Source organism: Tasmannia lanceolata, unplaced genomic scaffold (genome assembly GCF_043159265.1).
Source record: "Tasmannia lanceolata isolate RefF3 unplaced genomic scaffold, GAP_Taslan_0.1 ptg000008l, whole genome shotgun sequence".
Lineage (NCBI taxonomy): Eukaryota > Viridiplantae > Streptophyta > Magnoliopsida > Canellales > Winteraceae > Tasmannia > Tasmannia lanceolata.
This window is the reverse complement of record NW_027518685.1, coordinates 21251209-21271121: the sequence shown is the minus strand read 5'-3', so window position 1 is coordinate 21271121 and position 19913 is coordinate 21251209. Positions and strand designations below refer to the sequence as shown.

Here is a 19913-nt window from a genome sequence, read left to right as displayed (position 1 = left end):
AGATGTAGGATCAATTACCAATTGGGGACAAAATTTAGGTGGAATTACCAACAGGACCCATGCTTTTTAGAAATTATCAACGAGGGACAAAAAAGGTCTTGTCATTAAAAGCTGGACGAAAATGCCCTTTTCTTAAGCAAAACGTTTTGCTTTTCCACTTTTCCCTCTTCTCTCTTCTTCCCCTCTTTTTTTTTACTTTTTCATTTTCAACTTTGTTTTTTTTACCTTACCAGTCATCTTCTTCAGCATTTAGCCACCATTGGAGGCGGGAAAACTCAAAAATTTGAAACGTGAGTCCATTCACATCTATCTCTCAATATCTAGGTTTTGTTTTTCATTTGTTTTAGCGTTTTGCATTTCTCCTTCTCCCTTTCAATGGAGGATGAGGAAGATTAATCATAGGGCAGAAAGAAAAAAACGTGAAAATGAACGAGTGAAAAAAAAAACAGGAAGTAAAAACGTGTTCACAAGGGACTTGATAAGCCCATTCGGAATTTGGTAACCCCATTTTGATACTGGATAACCCCAACCCCAGAGACTTGAAAACCCCCTTCCAAAACTCCAGTACCCTTGGACAATTTTAAGGTACTTGATAAGCCCATTCGTAAATTGGTAACCCCATTTTGATACTAGAAAACCCCAATCCCAAATACTTGAAAACCCCCTTCCAAAACTCTAGTACCTTCCGCCAATTTTTAGGGACTTGATAAGCCCATTCGAAAATTGGTAATCCCATTTTGATACATGATAACCCCAATCCCATAGACTTGAAAATCCCATTCCAAAACTCCAATACCCTCGGCCAATTTTCAAGGACTTGATAAGCCCATTCAGAAATTGGTAACCCCATTTTTTATACTAGATAACCCCAATCCCAGAGACTTGAAAACCCCCTTCCAAAACTCTAGTACCCTTGTCAAATTTTCAGGGACTTGATCACCCCATTCGGAAATTGGTAACCCCATTTTTATACTAGATAACCCCAATCCTAGAGACTTGAAAACCCCCTTCAAAAACTCCAGTACCCTCAACCAATTTTCAAGCACTTGATAAGCCCATTCGAAAATTGGTAACCCTACTTTTGAGAGTTACTAACCCCCTTCCAAAGAGTTGATAAACCCCTTCTGCTAAAAAACCCCCTGCCTATAGCAACTCTTCTAATGGCATTACAATTCTTCTCATGTTAGAAATAACAAAAGAAATGGATGTTGTTTTCATTAAATGTGATACATGTATTACATCCCAATTTGTGTATTACAAAAAAAAAATTTAAGTAAATCAAAAAATGTGTAGCCATCCATTCATGTATTATATCAACTTTTTCTTATACAACCACTTGTCTTCCAAAAAAGTGAGTGAAGCCATCCATGCATTATCTCCAAAACTCACCCTAAAATACAAATCGCTTAAACCCTAAACAAGATAAATCAGAAATAGAGGAATGAAAAATAGTGCAAAACCCTAAAAAAAATGAAAAACAAAACCTAAATACAAAGAGATAGATGGTAAGAACTCAACATTCAAGTTTTCAAGATTTGCCAGCAACAATGGTGGCTGAACAAGGAGGAAGATGACAAGTAGGGTAAAAAATAAAAAAGGTGATAATGGAAAAGATAAAGAAGAGGAAAGAAGGAAAAACCAAGGTCAAATATGTTGTAAATGCTAAAGGGCATTTTCGCCCAGCTTTTACTGACAAGACCTCTTTTGTCCCTCGTTGATAATTTTTGAAAAGCATGGGTCCTGTTGATAATTTTGCCTAATGTTTGTCCCCCATTGGTAATTGTTCCTTAGATGTATCCCAAAATTCCTGCCATTTAATCTTAAATAAAAATGCAAATTCTAACAAAAATCATATAAATCTCCCACTGCTTTCCCCTTTTTCTTTTCTTTTATTTTGCAGCAAAAATTGAAGAAAAGGAACAAGAAGAGACACCCATGATCCTACTGTGCTTGGGCATGCCTTCTTAATTTCACCTAGCTCTCATCCATGAAACGCAACGAAGATTCCAAAACTAAACTATAAAGTTCCTAAGCAATGGAAGCCAACTGGAGGGACGTCTTCTCATTCTCATCCTCGAATTTGGAAAATATGTCAACAAAATCCATCTACAATGTTTCACAATTTAAAATCTAAGCAGAACAAATAATTTGACAAATACATTTGTAGATTAGCAAAAAGCTTTACAGTCTCCAAATAAAAACACTGCGATGACAAATGCACCCATTTCTGTTAGTGGCTTACACTGTGCTTTATTGTTCAAAGGGGCATGTTAGTGGCTTACTACTGCAATATTCCTTTGAGGATTTCTACTGCCATTTCCTTTTGAATCTCCCACTTTCCTTGTGCTTTCTATTCTCTGCTTATCTCTGGGCAAATTTGAAGTTCTAGAGTTAAAGAGAAGTTCAATTCCATAAAGATAACCTGATAAAAAATCATTAAAAAAACCATGGATGACTCTACTCAACTGCCATTATGAATTATGGTCCAAGGACATCAAATTCTGCATATTTGTAGACAAGAAAATAAACTCTGCGCTCTATTCATGAACTTCTAAGATCATCCTATTCGAACACAACCCAGCACACACACACACACCAAATATATCACATTCAATGCCAACAGGACTGCGAAGTTAAACTCAAGACATGGCGAGTGCAGACGTTTTTAACTAGCTACGCTACTGCAACCTTTTTAGTGGGGTTCTGTTCTAAACTCAATCATGTGTCGAACTTTCAAGCTATCATCAAAGGTATCCAACCCGCAGTAAATAAATGTCTGCTTCATTCCCTTTAGACTAAAAGTGGCTCCTTACCGCTCAAGGTCCTTTTCAAGGGTTAAAACTCCCCTGAACTATGCAGCTACTATGATCCGACATGTTTCAAATCTCATAGACAATAACTAGAAACTAATATTAATAGGGAAATGATATCACCACTCAAACGTTTTAATAATCCATGCCCAACTCTCTTATCGTATAGCATTTAAAGGGCTGTCAGAGGGATATTAAAGTTCTCAAAAAGCTCTTTCAAGCACTTAAAATACTAAACGACAGGGGAGTTGAGCGCATGTTATTAAAACGTTTGAGTGGTGATATCATTTCCCATATTAATATTACCCGCCTGCAAATTTCTCGATGATGATGTTTCTAGATTCAAGTAATTCCGATTTGGATATTCTTGAGTTTTTTCATTTCCTTTCTTTAGGATATGATTCTCTTTTCTCTTATGGTAGATTTACTTGTAGTAAAGTTTTATTAAGAATTCTAGAAAGACGAGCATTTTATAATGATCTTGGATCATTGAATGATTTTCATACATGCACAATTGTACTATTGGCATAGACTTGAGAGCCAATAATTGGTAAGTGCTCCCTATTCAGAGATCAATTTCAGAGGTTCTTTTTCTCATTTTTTTACATCCTATATTGTGTAAGATAAGCATTTTTTTTGGAGTTCTATACTGTGTTCAAGTGTCCTTCCCTGTTTTAATGAAAAGAAACAGTAAAATAGGACTTAGCTCAATTGCAAGAAGTGGAGGGCCTTCTTTGACCAGGATCACCCTTCTAACATCAATGAATGCTCTCTTTTACAATGAATTTCTCTCTCCTCAATCTAGGTACAATCCCTTCAATTCAAATCTCAGCAAAAAGTCCATCCAAAATTCAAACGAGAGCTATTTATATCAGTAGCTCACACTCAATTACAATTGACTTCACTACAACACTCAAATTCCAAGACTAATACTCCTAATAAGAAAATACACAAACACCCCTACTAGAAAAGAAAATTACAGCACTAAACTTCAGTTGGATCCTTATCACATAGAAGCCATGTTCTTTGCTTCCTTTTATAGATCCCTAGAATCCTGTCCTTAAGCTTAGCCGAACTCCTAAAGGGCGTTGGGGTGCTCATGGTCATGTAGGACTTCCTCTTCCAATTGTCGGCCATGTCTGTGGTGGTGTGGTCCTCATCATCCACCCCCTCTTGTATGGATCTTGGCCTGAAGCTCAAATATTCCCCATGGTAATGACTAAGGTGGTGGACATTGAAAATGTTTTAGGATTTTTCTTGGGTTTCCCACCACTGACTGATTTTAAATCAATCTAAAACAATGGTTAAAAGTTTAATGATCTTTAGATCATGGTGAAACTAGGATCAAGAGTTGATCTAGTTTTTCAAGTTGGATGTATGTTGTTTCATATGTAGATGGATGGTTGTGCATGGTGGATTTTGGGCATGAAAGGACCTCTAAACCTCACTCCATGGTTTGTACGAACTTTAAACAAATCCACAATGTATTAATTAATTGATTCTATGTCTTCCTATTTGTGGACAGTTGTGCGGATGGCCGGTTTTCCATGGAGATTGATTATGATGTATATAATTATATATCATCTAGGCTAGATTTGAGAATTTTATTTTTCTGTTTTGACTCGAGGCATTGGATGCGGGACCTGAAACAGAGGACGATATTATCGGTCATTGTATGATTTTTGTGCCTGTGGCACTGGCTGTAGTGAAGCCTAAGCGATATTGGTTGTAGTGAAGCCTAAGCGAGTTGTACGATTTTGGTGCTTGTGGCATCATGGTTTAACTGGCCGTTTGAAAAGGTTATTTCTGTTTTCTTTCCATGATATATGATATGAAACATGTACATCTCTGTGATGATTCTTCATGTTTACGATCATGTTTTTCTTGCATGCTTGATCCACCTGTTATGGTGATTTGGTGCTTGCTGGGTGTTTGCTCATTCCAATATATTTATGTTTTTCATATCATGAAGAATAGACGTAGCGTATGTCGTGGGAATTGGGCGAGCGTGGAAAGTTAGATTATTACCTTCAGATTCGTTTTATTGTGCCGATGCGGACCCCGGTTTGGGGCGTGACATCCCTCTTAACAGGACTGTTCTTGTTATGCGAGTATCATACTAGCTTATTGAAAGTCATTAATTAATTAAATATTAAATTGACTAATTACGATAGTTCTATAATATGCAGCATGACAAGCTACAATATTATGCAATAACATCTCATAAGTTACACAAATGTAATCACATTTATTAGTATGCAAAAATTAGCATGTATTCAACATATCCATGTAAAATTTACAAAAAAACCACACTAATATCTAATACATAATATGAAATTTACATATTTTCTGTGTTTTATTGAAATTCATGTCTTGGGATCAAGATTGGGAAACTACATTAGGTCTTGGATGCAGATTATATGTTTTGCTTTGTAATCTTTGTACATAATGGAAGCTCTTTGATTGCCTCTGCCCATGGATATTGTCACAATACATTACAAACCACGAAGATCTCTTCTGTTCTTAATTATTTTATTTGCTTGATTTCTCTGTTTTTGTTTCCATCGAACCCAAGATCTATGTTTTTCAAACAACCGTAGTTTTTAGTATTTTTAGAGGACATTGAAGAATTCCCTTTACTTAATTTATTTTGAAGAGTGGTTCAATGAAGCAGTCGGGCACCCTCTAAATTGCTTATAGCTCTAACAAAGATAAAGAGGCGTCATATGAGTGGGTTGTAGTTTAAGTGAAGAAAACAAGAAGAAGAAGAAATTGGGTCTTGCAGTGATATATACCTAGAATGAGTTTCGTTCCTATGCTCTTTCCTTGGCCTGCAAAATCATGAGGACGGCAATTAGATAATGAAGCACTATCAAACAAATGCACAGCTCCCTCAAATATCAAAATTTCTAAGACAAAAATGTAAAGTAGATCAACTATTCAATCAGCAGGTTCATAGCCTAGTCCGACACTAACTATTTGAAAAAGCAAAGTATAGAATGAAATATAATATAAAGATTCGATTAGATTCATAAAAATATTTTTAATCTAAGTAGCAGCAGTTACACATGCAGAAAACAAAAAAGCATTTTATGAAAAACTTATAACTTAGAGCGATATGTTTGCAATGAGAAAATTTCTCACTAGAGGGAAAGCGAAAAATATTGTTCTTTGTTTCAATATAACATTTATTGTCAGTGTAATATATATATATATATATATATATATATATATATATATATATATATATATATATATATATCTCACTGACAAAGCTATGCTATTGTGCATCCACTAAGACAAGGAAATCCCCATGGCTACGGCAATGAAATAAATTGCTTTTGCACAACATCATTCACACAGGCAAAGGATCAGTAACATAACATAAGTTATCTATCTTGAAACACATCTGAGCAAAGACACAAAAGCTATTGTGCATCCACTAAGACAAGGAAATCCCCATGGCTACGGCAATGAAATAAATTGCTTTTGCACAACATCATTCACATAGGCAAAGGATCAGTAACATAACATAAGTTATCTATCTTGAAACACATCTGAGCAAAGACACAAAAGCTACTAAAGATCACTTTAAAATAACTTTTTGGGATCATCATAGTGTTAGTTTTGATTAGTGTGAAAAGATTGAGCAAGATATGAGCTTTTTGTTAATCGAATAAAATTATTGAATTTGAAATGAGAATCATTGTAGGTTACAAGGACAAGAAGCTTTATCAAAGACCTTCCAATCCAAGATGGATTTGGAGGAATAACAATTTTTCTGATGAAACTATTTTCATTACCTGAACTTAGGGAGATCCTCAAATTCGATTAGCCATTGTATGATCAGGTGAGATTACTTCGAGTGAAGACGACCACCTCTTATCTCTAGAGTGAAATTAATGTATAATTTTATTCATTCTCTATAAATATAACAATCCTTGATTTATTTTGTTATAATAGGCAAAATCTACCCACCATCTTCAAACAGCATTGTTTCTTAATTGTGGCCACGGATTACTTCACCAAATAGGTAGAAGCAGTTCCTATGAAATTGGTCATGTTAACCGATGATATAAAACTCTTAAAGGAACATATAATCCATAGATTCGCTTACCACAGACCATAACTACTGACCAAGGTACCCTATTTACCAGTGAGCAAGGTTTTAAATTTCAGTTTCGGAATGCATTTCGGTCCTCACCGAAACCGAAATTTCGGGCGAAATCTGACGAAACCAATAAAAAGATCTTTTCTCTCATCCTAAAATTTTTGACCGAAATTTCGGGGAAAACGAAATTTAGAACAAAATTTCGGGTTTACCCGGTTTCGGTTACGTTCTCCCCCTAAACCCGAAATTTCAGATTTCGGTCGAAATTTAAAACCTTGCCAGTGAGTTAGTGGTCACTTTTGCCAAAGAGTGGGTTCGATATCGTGATTTCAGCTCCATACTATGTCCAAGCTAATGCCGAATTTACCAACAAATCCTTATAAGTTAAATTTTAAAAAATGATTGAAGATAACCCAAGAATCTTGTTCCAAGTCAGATTTGTTCTTAGAAACCCTAAAAATTTGAATGTTTGATTAAAGAGACATGATTTTTGGGGCTTCCATCATGTTTGGAGGAGTTCCTTTAATGGATCTAGAGTTCCTTGGGTTTGATTGTATCGTTGGATCCCCATTGAACCCTAGATCATCATGTTTTGATCATTGAAAATAAATATTTGTGATTTTTGACGAAAACTTTGATTTTGGTTCCGATCCCCGTCCGGCAAGTTTCTGGCGTCTGGATCGAGTTGACGTGTTCCATTTGTCATAAGGGGTTGACGTGTTCCATTTGTCGTAAGGTGTAACGAGTCATCTGGGTTCACAACCATTAAGAAGAGTCAGCAATAGAAAGAGGGAGATACCAGCAAGGCTTAAGGATTAGATGTTAAGAATAAGTCATACTAGAATCTGTTAGGAAGTTGATGAAGTTAGTTAGAAACAGTTAGGCTAATACATAGGCTATAAGTATTCTGAACAAAGGGAGAAGGGGATATGAAAAATCAGTTGAATTACTTTCTTGTAATGGGAGGTTCTGGTGCCTCGAAACCAGTTATCTAGTTTTCTTTCTGAAATATCAAATATTACTCTATCTTTTCTCTTCTTCTTCAACAGTTCTTATTGTTCTTGCATTTTTTTTTCTCTGAATTACAACTAAGCTCATAACATAAGGATTCAACAAATCCAACCTCGGACAAATCAGAGGTGTCGAGATCAAGTTTGGACCTCCCCACATTGTAGAAACTCGGAGAAGCGGAATATGTGTTCTGGATAGTCGAGTAAGGGGGGATAATCAACTATCCAGCACTCTGAAATCTCACTGTATAGTCGACTAAAGCCTGATAGTCAACTAAGCAGTGCCCAAACACACTGTTTTGCTTTTTTGGTTCCGGATTTTGGACTTTTTGATATTTCTTTGCATTTTTTTATTCCCTATTGGTAATAATAGGATGAATTACATCATTAGGTGACCAACTTTGATTAAGAAGAGTTGCGAAGAGGATAGATTGAGGTACGTAATAACCTACTACTTTGGGTGATTTATCAACCCAATTTGCTTTGATCTAATGTTGCCTTTGAGGCTTTTGTATACGTATTGTGCCTATTATCTCTGAAACTGACTTGGGTCTAGCATGCCTCTTTGTAACCCTGTGGAACCCTATAACTTCTGTGTTTGCCATTGTTTTGTTTATCGTACAGTTATTGCTTTGATTACCTAATTCATGATGTGAAACTTTGAACCTCTATGGAAAGCTTCAATCATTCATACATATTCTATACCCTATGAACCCTTTGACATCATCTATTATGGACTTTGGATTCATTATCTGTTTGGGGCACTTCTATAGATGCTTGGGACTTCTGATACCCACCGTGGGTGTAGTACACTGGATTTCTGGCCCGTCTGTGGGATAAAACACTAGTCCTGTCGACAAGTATCTGAACTTTGAGGAACTAGTTCCAACACCTTGGACGGTCGGTGTAAGCAATAATACGTCTTCTGGACCAGGCTGATGATCTCGAAGTGGAACTGTATTCTAGACACCTTATGGCTTTGACTTCTGTTTTGATACTGACATTGATTATTGTTCTGATATTTTAGATATCCTTTGAGATTTAATACTGTTCTAATATTTTAGATACCTTTTTGGCTTTGATTAATGTTCTGATACTATTAGTCCTATTGCACTCTGTTCAGTACTCTATATTTGTTATGCACCATTGTTTATTTTGCTACCACACTGCACCTTATAAGATATTCAGTATTCGGTTCTAATCCACCTTGACTGATCCTATGTGTCATGGCATGCTTAGACCTACGCTTAGGGTAGTCTGTTATTATGTATTGAGCTTTTTAGCTGACTGTGGTTTAGAACATTTTTAGACTTTGATCCTCATGAAGGGAACGAGGAGTGCAATTCTTAGCTTCTAGATTGGTTTAGCTTGGAGATTTAGTTTATTTCTTTGATTCAGTAGATGTGAGTATTATTGAAAAATTGTATAAGAGTAAGTTTATGTTTATTCATTTTGTATAAAGTGAGTGTTGAGTTGAGGATTTCGATTACATTAAAATCAGTTATTTGAGACTCTCATATTTCTTAGTTATGGAATTGCCAAGAATGGTTTTGTTATTGCTTTGTAGCCTTGTATGCTTGTAGGGATTTGTCTTTGCAGGTGTATGGCGCTCTCATGTCCTCAGGATGTGTGTGCTTGTGGTATGGGGTCGTGACATAAAAGTAGTATCAGAGCCTATGCTTTAGATCCTAGGTAAAAGATTTGAACAAAGAACTTTGATTGTGAGATTTGTAAATTTAGATAAGGAGCAACTTAGGAAGCGTTTGGTAAATTCATGTGTACTAGGGACACCCGGATAGCGCATGAGTTAGTCGCGCAACCAGAACCCACTCCTAGACTCAATTGCATCGGGACGCTTGGGAAGCATGCGAGTTCGCAATCGGGCAAGAGATTTAAGAGATAGATATTGGCTCCAAGGGGGATACCTTGTAGTATATAGATACAAATAGAATATACGTGTATCGTTTATCTTATTAGCAATTTTCTGATTTAGTGTTTTATTGGATTCATAGAATGGCGGGTCGTGGAGATCTCGTGGGTGTCCGATTTGCATCATCAGCTTTTGGAGTATGTTTTATCTATCATAGTGAGTATTGTGTTGAAAATATTCAATCTTGTGATTTTAAGTTAGAATGCAATAGTGAGAAATTTTCTTTGAACCATGTAAGACTTTCTAGTTTAGTTTATGTTCTGGATGGATTTGATATTGCTTTGCTAGCCTTGTATGCCTGTGGAGGTTTCCTTGCATGTAGACAACGCTAAATGTGGGTGTTCGGTCTCTCATGTATTCTTGTTGTTACATTCCATCAATTTCCTTCCATCAATTTGAAGGAATGTGGGGAGCAATGTTTACATCCATCTTTGAATTTTGAATCGGTCATGAGAGACCGAGTTACAGATTAATGACCTAGCAAGGCAAGGTCAACAGGTCACTTTTCTGGAAGATGGAGGCAACAATTATCCGCCTACAAAGGAACATGTGAAATTTCAAAGCTAAAGTGGGTAGTTATTTCAAGTTCCCTCTCAAAGGACATGGAATGGTGGTGACATGGGTCAGTAGTGGTGAAATGTGGAAGTTACAAGTTGTGGTAACATGCTCAAAGTGGAGGTTACAAGTGGCAATACATGTTTTGAGAACTTGAAAGCAGTGGAGACATGCGCTCTTCAAATTTCAAAAGGGGATATATTGGTAAGAACAACTACCCAAGAAGTTTGCTATAAGATGGGAAGTTTGCATCAAGAGAAGGCATCACTCACAGCAGCAAAGAACATTGTCTTAATTTATCTTTATCTTTACTGTTTTATCTTAGTTTGTAGCCATGCTAGTTTTAGGCCCTAATTCCGATAGTACTGGGATTTGTAATCATTCTCCGCAACACCGGAGTTCTTGTAATCAGTTTCGTTGAAAGGAATCATCTTCTAAGGTGAGCTTTTCTTTTATGCATTGGTGATTATTTCTGTTTCTTTTGTTTACTTTCTATTGCCCATTTTAATAGTGTATCAATAGAGTTTGAAGAACCTAAGGAAGAAGTGTCGCTCCCCTCTTCTTCTCAATCGTCTGATATCCAATCTTCAGGGGATGAAAAGGCTCAACTATCCTACTTTGAGAAATACCTCGCTGGCACGCCCGCACAAACACCCATTGGATAATCGCTGCCAAACAGAATGACCATATATTTTGATCCAACCTTGAATCACCCTTAAGCTATGTAAGGTGATACATCGATAAGTGGCAACTATGGTTGTATGAGCCGATCTCCGGCACCGTAGCACACATCAAGCTCGTTCCTTCCCGTGAGATTCGCAGATGCTCTTCATATCTCCTCACCCATCAATCTTAGTAAAAGTTTGAAGCTAGCAAAACAAGCAAGTTGCCAAAGGTCATTATTGGACCTAAATAAATTGCTAATAAAGAGATTTCGCAGCATATGCAAGGCCACCTAAGTGGACACATTCTACCTTTATATCATAGTGCTTTATATCATTTGCTTCTACATATTGGTTTGTGGGTTCGAGTATTTTGGTGTGTTGATCTATTAATTTTTAAGGGAAATGATAAATGCGCCCCTTTTCATCACTTGGGACACCCAGCCACTGTGTATCTATGACTGCAAAGGGCTGATGTACTTCTCATTTGAAGAAATGAAGTGACCTGATGTACTTCTTTCTTTTATTTTGCAGCAAAAATTGAAGAAAAGGAAGAAGAGGACCAGCAAGAAGGTCTACCCATGATCCTAGTGTGCTTGGACATGCCTTCTTAATTTCAACTAGCACTCATCCATGAAAACTGAAAAGCAAAGAAGACTCCAAAACTAAACTATAAAGTTCCTCAGCAATGGAAGCCAACTGGAGGGACGTCTTTTAATTCCCATCCTCGAATTTGGAAAATATGCAACAAAATCCATCCACACTGTTCCTGTAATTTAAAGACAACGCAGAACATAGAATTTGATAAATACATTTGTAGATTACCAAGAAGCTTTATTCTCCAACAAATAAAAACACTATGATGACAAATGCGCCCATTTCTGGAAGGAGACCTTTGCATCCTTTCCTGTATGGCTAGTGAATTATCGGAAGAGAGCCAACAGATATCATATTCCATTACTTTTATTTTTATTTTTTTTCTTTGGTTTATCCATTACACTCACTAGAGATTAAAAAGGGAATGCAGATATAATTTTCCATTAGTTTCGATGCTCCAAGATTAGTTGCATCACAATCTAGGAATTTCTTCATCACTAAAGACCTGTTTGGATTGCAGGAAATTTTTGGAAAATTTTGGAAGGGACCAATATTTTTGAAATTTCTTACCTTTTTAATCATGAAAAAAGATAACTTAAACAAATTTATTCACAAATTTGTGGAACAGATAGGACCATACATGCAGCAATAATCTGCAATTTCAACTACAGAGAATAATGAACATGCATCTAACACCCTATTCATCGAAGGTCGTTAGGACCATAAAGAGAATAATGAACAGATAAGACCATACATGGGATGTCATTGGCTTTAGGTAGATGAAGAAAACACCCAACATAGAATTCAGAACGTATGTATTTAAAACAAAACACAGAAACCGTCTTGAAAATTAGGTAGTGCCACTACTAAACCAAATGAGTATGAACATCCATTTTCCAAAATAAGAGCAACCTGCGAGGAGATTCAATATCCGGACACAACCTTGGGACACCTTCATACCTTCCATGCCTCAACTAAGGAGAACCTTCTGTTATGATCATTGACGTTGTAGAAGAATCATGAGATGATCTTTTAGGAGACGATAGAAATGGCTTTGGTGGCATTTGTAAGCTCTCAAGGGTTCCTTCTAGCATTTCCAACACCCTATTCATCGAAGGTCGATTTGCCGGATCTGTCTGTATGCACCACAAACCCACTAAGATCATCTTCCTTGCAGTTTTCTCCTCCTCTTCTGTTGTAACTCCATGGAGTCCTAGATCATCGTTTATATCCAGCCGCATGAATATCCAATGCGGAAAATATATTTCGCTGGTTTTCTCCACTCTATCGTCAACGTTCTTTCTTCTTCCTACAATTTCTAGCATCATCATTCCATAGCTATAAACATCGGACTTGTGAGAGGCTCGTCCAATGTTCCTACAGAATACCTCAGGGGCAATATATCCGACAGTTCCTCGCGCATCCAACGTCGATATAATACTTTCTTTATTTGGGCATAGCTTCGCTAGTCCAAAATCTGAGATTTTAGGGCAGAAGTCATGGTCTAAAAGAATGTTATGAGGTTTTATGTCAAAATGCAAAATGCGAGTGCTACAACCACGGTGTAAATACTCCAGCCCTTTAGCAATTCCAACTGCAATTTGGTATAATGTTTCCCATCCCAATGTATCTGTTTCTCTTGATTTCTCGGCGTAAATGAACTTTTCGAGAGAACCATTGGGCATGAACTCGTACACAAGTGCTCTCTTGGATCCCTCGGCGCAAAAGCCTAGAAGACTGACAATGTTGACATGATATGTCTTGCCGATACTTGCAACCTCGTTGATAAATTCTTCCCCACCTTTGGACTCACTTAAGATTTTCACAGCCACTAGACGGCCATCTCGGAGCTTGCCTTTAAAAACAGCACCAAATCCACCTTGGCCTAATTTATCTATGAAGGAACTTGTCATCTTCTTGATATCTGAATAACTGTATCTTTGGGGAGTGAGCGATCCATAGTTCTGAAGAAACGCCTCCACATTGTGAGCGTTGCTTTTTCTTTTTTTACGAACATTATCTCTTCCCTTTTTATGAAATAATAGGCAGAAAAGGAGGCATACTAGAAGGAAGCTCCCAATTCCTACGGTTACGCCTGAAAGAAGAAAGGGAGTTTAGATAATGTGAATATGCTGTAATGTTCATGGTGCTACTGTCCTACATTTCCCATGAATGTAGTGATCGCTAATTTTAAAAATCTTGTTTTCTTAAGGGTACGTTTGGCTGTCCAATCCAATTCCTTTTGGGTTCAATTTGTGTGGAGACTTGCAATCTATTCATGGAAACTTTATACACAAATTGGACCCAAAATACAATTAGGATCCACACCCAAACAGGCCATTGAAAATTTTCAGATTGCTAGTTTAACGCATAAATTGCTCCGAAAAGCAATTGGGTTACATACTGAAATCCACCTGGGAATTACTAGTAGGCTGTAATGTACATCCAAACTCACCTTAATTTTAGTTATCATGTGAAGCACTATATTTGGGATTTCATGGATTGTATGTAGAATGCATTGAATAAGATCTTCCTGTTAGAGTGTGTGCCCTAAAAGCAGATTTAACTTGTATTGAATCATATATTTAATAAATAAATTATTGTTTAATGACATCTATTGGGTATTTCATGGAGTGTGTGATGTGCTTTTTGACACGCGTATGTCCTTAGGTAGCGTCGTAGGATAGGCCGTGCGAGTAGGAATTATGTGGCAGTGAGATATGGCCTTCAAGTTCTTTGCAGACCTAGAAGGTTACTGGTTAGGGTTGAGGTTGGACACCTCGTACCTGTACACAACCGCATCGATCCTGCCTTCATACACACATTGGGGTGGCCTATCTCAGTCACTAGGGTAGTTGACCCTAAGCAGGTGGAATGGGTGCGATGATTTGATCACGCACAGAACGGATCATTTAACAGAATAACCTATGGACGAGGATTTTGTAAGGTTATTATGTCAGTTAGGGCCCTTGGATATGTCCTTAGACCTGGGGGGTCGTTTTGGTCTGAGGGCAAGTCTTGTGGCTTTGGTCTATCTAACCGTAGTCCAACTCGGATTACCAACGAGTTGTACTGGGTCATCGGGCAAACCCATGAGATCAATTGTGATGCCCAACAAGGAATCCTCCACCACTCTTGAAGAGGAATTGCATTTACAGTTTCAATCTCAGCTATGTCCTTTAGTAAAAGGCCAGCCAACCGATTTGATAAAAGTTTATCAAAGGTTTTGTAAAAACTATAAGCTTTGAAAAGGTACTTTGCAAATACATTTGTGGGCTGAAACTGATAGATCAAAAGGTATACCACTGAGTTGGCTTAGGGGGTAATTAATGTCCACCCACTCGTAGCACTTAACTCGATAAATGCGGGATTTGAGGAAGAATATGCACATCGGATGTGCTTCAGGTTTATAGATCCAATGGTCTTCTTCGGGGTAATGTCACGGTGGGGGCCACTTGCCTAATGCGGCCATAGTTTTACTACATTGCGAGAGATTGCAGTGCGGCCCATGGTGAGCTCTACAGGAATGCCCACTAGATCCCAACGACGATCCCACTCACAACTCACTAGACCATTAAGGATTGTTGGGCAATTCAAGTTCCGGACTTTATTGCGCACGAGGAATGGATTGGATCCACTGTACGAGATATAGGGAGGAGTTGCACCATACATAGGGTGCATGCACTTTTATTAGAGGAGATACACCATAATATGGTGTGTGTGTGTGTGTGTGTGTGTTTAATTGCAAGTGCTTTATTAAATACTTAAATCCTATTGGTTGGAAAGTAAGTGATTAAATACTTGACTCCAATTGGTTGGGAATTATGTGAATCCTATTGGCTGGAATTTGGAGATTTCTTATTGATGGAAATCCTAGAAGGAAAGAGAGTTTGAATGAGTTTTGGAAACGCACTTGGATTTGGAAACTTATACACTTCTATCTATGTGAAAATATCTTTCTACCCTTAGTTGATTTCTATGCAAACTAAGTTTCCAAAATCAAGAGGGATTCCAGTGGGAAACAAAGTCCCTAGGGATCTCTATAAATAAGAGCTAGGGGTGGATGAATTTTACAAGACACAATCCCAGCCCATCCCTAGAGAAAATTCGTCCAACTCCACTCTTTTTCTTTTCTAGTTCTAGTTCTAGTTCTAGTTATTTCTAGTTCTAGTTCTAGTCCATATTCAAGCTCTAGTTCTTGGAGAACTAGAAGACCAAGGATTTCAAATTGGGTTTGGAACCCGAGCATCAGTTCTTCTTCTTCCTTCATCCACGTGCGGAGTAGAAGGAACTACCTCGACTTTCAGAGGAGTTCGGGTTTGAGAAACGCCGAGCAGACCTAGCGGTGAGTAGATCAAGCAGCGATTTTCGAGAAAGGATAATCAAATTTTAAGTTTCCTTTGTCTTTGTATTTCCAAATCATCACCAATATGAATCTAGTAACTAGGATATTTGTTTGGTCGGTGGAAATTAATTTTTTTTGTTTTTGGCGCAAACTAGCTTCCGCCGCGCATAACGATTCCACCAGCAACTTTCACTTGTAACAGATCTAAATCACCCACATGGAACGCGCAAAAGGATGTGAGTTGTTCATCAAGCAGGGCCCACCGCAAAAAAAATTGAAGTGTCACTGGAATAGTATGACTTTCACCTTCTGGCACAATCTAGGTTGGAAGATGAGCTATTTGGGAATTTATTGTTCAAAGGGGCATGTTAGTGGCTTACTACTGCAATATTCCTTTGAGGATTTCTACTGCCATTTCCTTTTGAATCTCCCACTTTCCTTGTGCTTTCTATTCTCTGCTTATCTCTGGGCAAATTTGAAGTTCTAGAGTTAAAGAGAAGTTCAATTCCATAAAGATAACCTGATAAAAAATCATTAAAAAAACCATGGATGACTCTACTCAACTGCCATTATGAATTATGGTCCAAGGACATCAAATTCTGCATATTTGTAGACAAGAAAATAAACTCTGCGCTCTATTCATGAACTTCTAAGATCATCCTATTCGAACACAACCCAGCACACACACACGCACACACACACACCCCAAATATATCACATTCAATGCCAACAGGACTGCGAAGTTAAACTCAAGACATGGCGAGTGCAGAGGTTTTTAACTAGCTACTCTACTGCAACCTTTTTAATGGGGTTCTGTTCTAAACTCAATCATGTGTCGAACTTTCAAGCTATCATCAAAGGTATCCAACCCGCTGTAAATAAATGTCTGCTTCATTCCCTTTAGACTAAAAGTGGCTCCTTACCGCTCAAGGTCCTTTTCAAGGGTTAAAACTCCCCTGAACTATGCAGCTACTATGATCCGACATGTTTCAAATCTCATAGACAATAACTAGAAACTAATATTAATAGGGAAATGATATCACCACTCAAACGTTTTAATAATCCATGCCCAACTCTCTTATCGTATAGCATTTAAAGGGCTGTCAGAGGGATATTAAAGTTCTCAAAAAGCTCTTTCAAGCACTTAAAATACTAAACGACAGGGGAGTTGAGCGCATGTTATTAAAACGTTTGAGTGGTGATATCATTTCCCATATTAATATTACCCGCCTGCAAATTTCTCGATGATGATGTTTCTAGATTCAAGTAATTCCGATTTGGATATTCTTGAGTTTTTTCATTTCCTTCCTTTAGGATATGATTCTCTTTTCTCTTATGGTAGATTTACTTGTAGTAAAGTTTTATTAAGAATTCTAGAAAGACGAGCATTTTATAATGATCTTGGATCATTGAATGATTTTCATACATGCACAATTGTACTATTGGCATAGACTTGAGAGCCAATAATTGGTAAGTGCTCCCTATTCAGAGATCAATTTCAGAGGTTCTTTTTCTCATTTTTTTACATCCTATATTGTGTAAGATGAGCATTTTTTTTGGAGTTCTATACTGTGTTCAAGTGTCCTTCCCTGTTTTAATGAAAAGAAACAGTAAAATAGGACTTAGCTCAATTGCAAGAAGTGGAGGGCCTTCTTTGAGCAGGATCACCCTTCTAACATCAATGAATGCTCTCTTTTACAATGACTTTCTCTCTCCTCAATCTAGGTACAATCCCTTCAATTCAAATCTCAGCAAAAAGTCCATCCAAAATTCAAAAGAGGGCTATTTATATCAGTAGCTCACACTCAATTACAATTGACTTCACTACAACACTCAAATTCCAAGACTAATACTCCTAATAAGAAAATACACAAACACCCCTACTAGAAAAGAAAATTACAGCACTAAACTTCCGTCGGATCCTTATCACATAGAAGCCATGTTCTTTGCTTCCTTTTATAGATCCCTAGTATCCTGTCCTTAAGCTTAGCCGAACTCCTAAAGGGCGTTGGGGTGCTCATGGTCATGTAGGACTTCCTCTTCCAATTGGTCGGCCATGTCTGTGGTGGTGTGGTCCTCGTCATCCACCCCCTCTTGTATGGATCTTGGCCTGAAGCTCAAATATTCCCCATGGTAATGACTAAGGTGGTGGACATTGAAAATGTTTTAGGATTTTTCTTGGGTTTCCCACCACTGACTGATTTTAAATCAATCTAAAACAAGGGTTAAAAGTTTAATGATCTTTAGATCATGGTGAAACTAGGATCAAGAGTTGATCTAGTTTTTCAAGTTGGATGTATGTTGTTTCATATGTAGATGGATGGTTGTGCATGGTGGATTTTGGGCATGAAAGGACCTCTAAACCTCAGTTCATGGTTTGTATGGACTTTAAACAAATCCACAATGTATTAATTAATTGATTCTATGTCTTCCTATTTGTGGACAGTTGTGCGGATGGCCGGTTTTCCATGGAGATTGATTATGATGTATATAATTATATATCATCTAGGCTAGATTTGGGAATTTTATTTTTCTGTTTTGACTCGAGGCATTGGATGGGGGACCTGAAACAGAGGACGATATTATCGGTCATTGTATGATTTTTGTGCCTGTGGCACTGGCTGTAGTGAAGCCTAAGCGATATTGGTTGTAGTGAAGCCTAAGCGAGTTGTACGATTTTGGTGCTTGTGGCATCATGGTTTAACTGGCCGTTTGAAAAGGTTATTTCTGTTTTCTTTCCATGATATATGATATGAAACATGTACATCTCTGTGATGATTCTTCATGTTTACGATCATGTTTTTCTTGCATGCTTGATCCACCAATTATGGTGATTTGGTGCTTGCTAGGTGTTTGCTCATTCCAATATATTTATGTTTTTCATATCATGAAGAATAGACGTAGCGTATGTCGTGCGTGGGAATTGGGCGAGCGTGGAAAGTTAGATTATTACCTTCAGATTCGTTTTATTGTGCCGATGCGGACCCCGGATTGGGGCGTGACATCCCTCTTAATAGGATTGTTCTTGTTATGCGAGTATCATACTAGCTTATTGAAAGTCATTAATTAATTAAATATTAAATTGACTAATTACGATAGTTCTATAATATGCAGCATGACAAGCTGCAATATTATGCAATAACATCTCATAAGTTACACAAATGTAATCACATTTATTAGTATGCAAAAATTAGCATGTATTCAACATATCCATGTAAAATTTACAAAAAAACCACACTAATGTCTAATACATAATATGAAATTTACATATTTTCTGTGTTTTATTGAAATTCATGTCTTGGGATCAAGATTGGGAAACTACATTAGGTCTTGGGTGCAGATTATATGTTTTGCTTTGTAATCTTTGTACATAATGGAAGCTCTTTGATTGCCTCTGCCCATGGATATTGTCACAATACATTACAAACCACGAAGATCTCTTCTGTTCTTAATTATTTTATTTGCTTGATTTCTCTGTTTTTGTTTCCATCGAACCCAAGATCTATGTTTTTCAAACAACCGTAGTTTTTAGTATTTTTAGAGGACAGTGAAGAATTCCCTTTCCTTAATTTATTTTGAAGAGTGGTTCAATGAAGCAGTCGGGCACCCTCTAAATTGCTTATAGCTCTAACAAAGATAAAGAGGCGTCATATGAGTGGGTTGTAGTTTAAGTGAAGAAAACAAGAAGAAGAAGAAATTGGGTCTTGCAGTGATATATACCTAGAATGAGTTTCGTTCCTATGCTCTTTCCTTGGCCTGCAAAATCATGAGGACGGCAATTAGATAATGAAGCACTATCAAACAAATGCACAGCTCCCTCAAATATCAAAATTTCTAAGACAAAAATGTAAAGTAGATCAACTATTCAATCAGCAGGTTCATAGCCTAGTCCG

General features: G+C 37.3%; 1 protein-coding gene across 5 annotated transcripts in view; it reads right to left on the bottom strand.

Annotated features, from left to right (window-relative positions):
- Window positions 1–2038: 2038 nt before the first annotated feature.
- The window catches only part of LOC143884770 (LEAF RUST 10 DISEASE-RESISTANCE LOCUS RECEPTOR-LIKE PROTEIN KINASE-like 2.5), a 51780-nt gene continuing 33905 nt past the window's right edge, over window positions 2039–19913 (bottom strand). For 4 of the 5 annotated variants that reach the window (XM_077388545.1, XM_077388541.1, XM_077388544.1 and 1 more), the window contains 4 exons: window positions 19741–19776; window positions 12636–13770; window positions 5606–5641; window positions 2039–2367 (listed from right to left, as the gene is read on the bottom strand). In XM_077388545.1, the coding sequence (XP_077244660.1) occupies window positions 12650–13770; window positions 19741–19776 (1157 nt within the window). In that variant the 3' untranslated portion in view covers window positions 2039–2367; window positions 5606–5641; window positions 12636–12649. Of the gene's footprint in view, window positions 2368–5605; window positions 5642–12587; window positions 13771–19740; window positions 19777–19913 lie in introns of all 5 variants that reach the window. The other variant, XM_077388542.1, reaches the window with a different exon arrangement.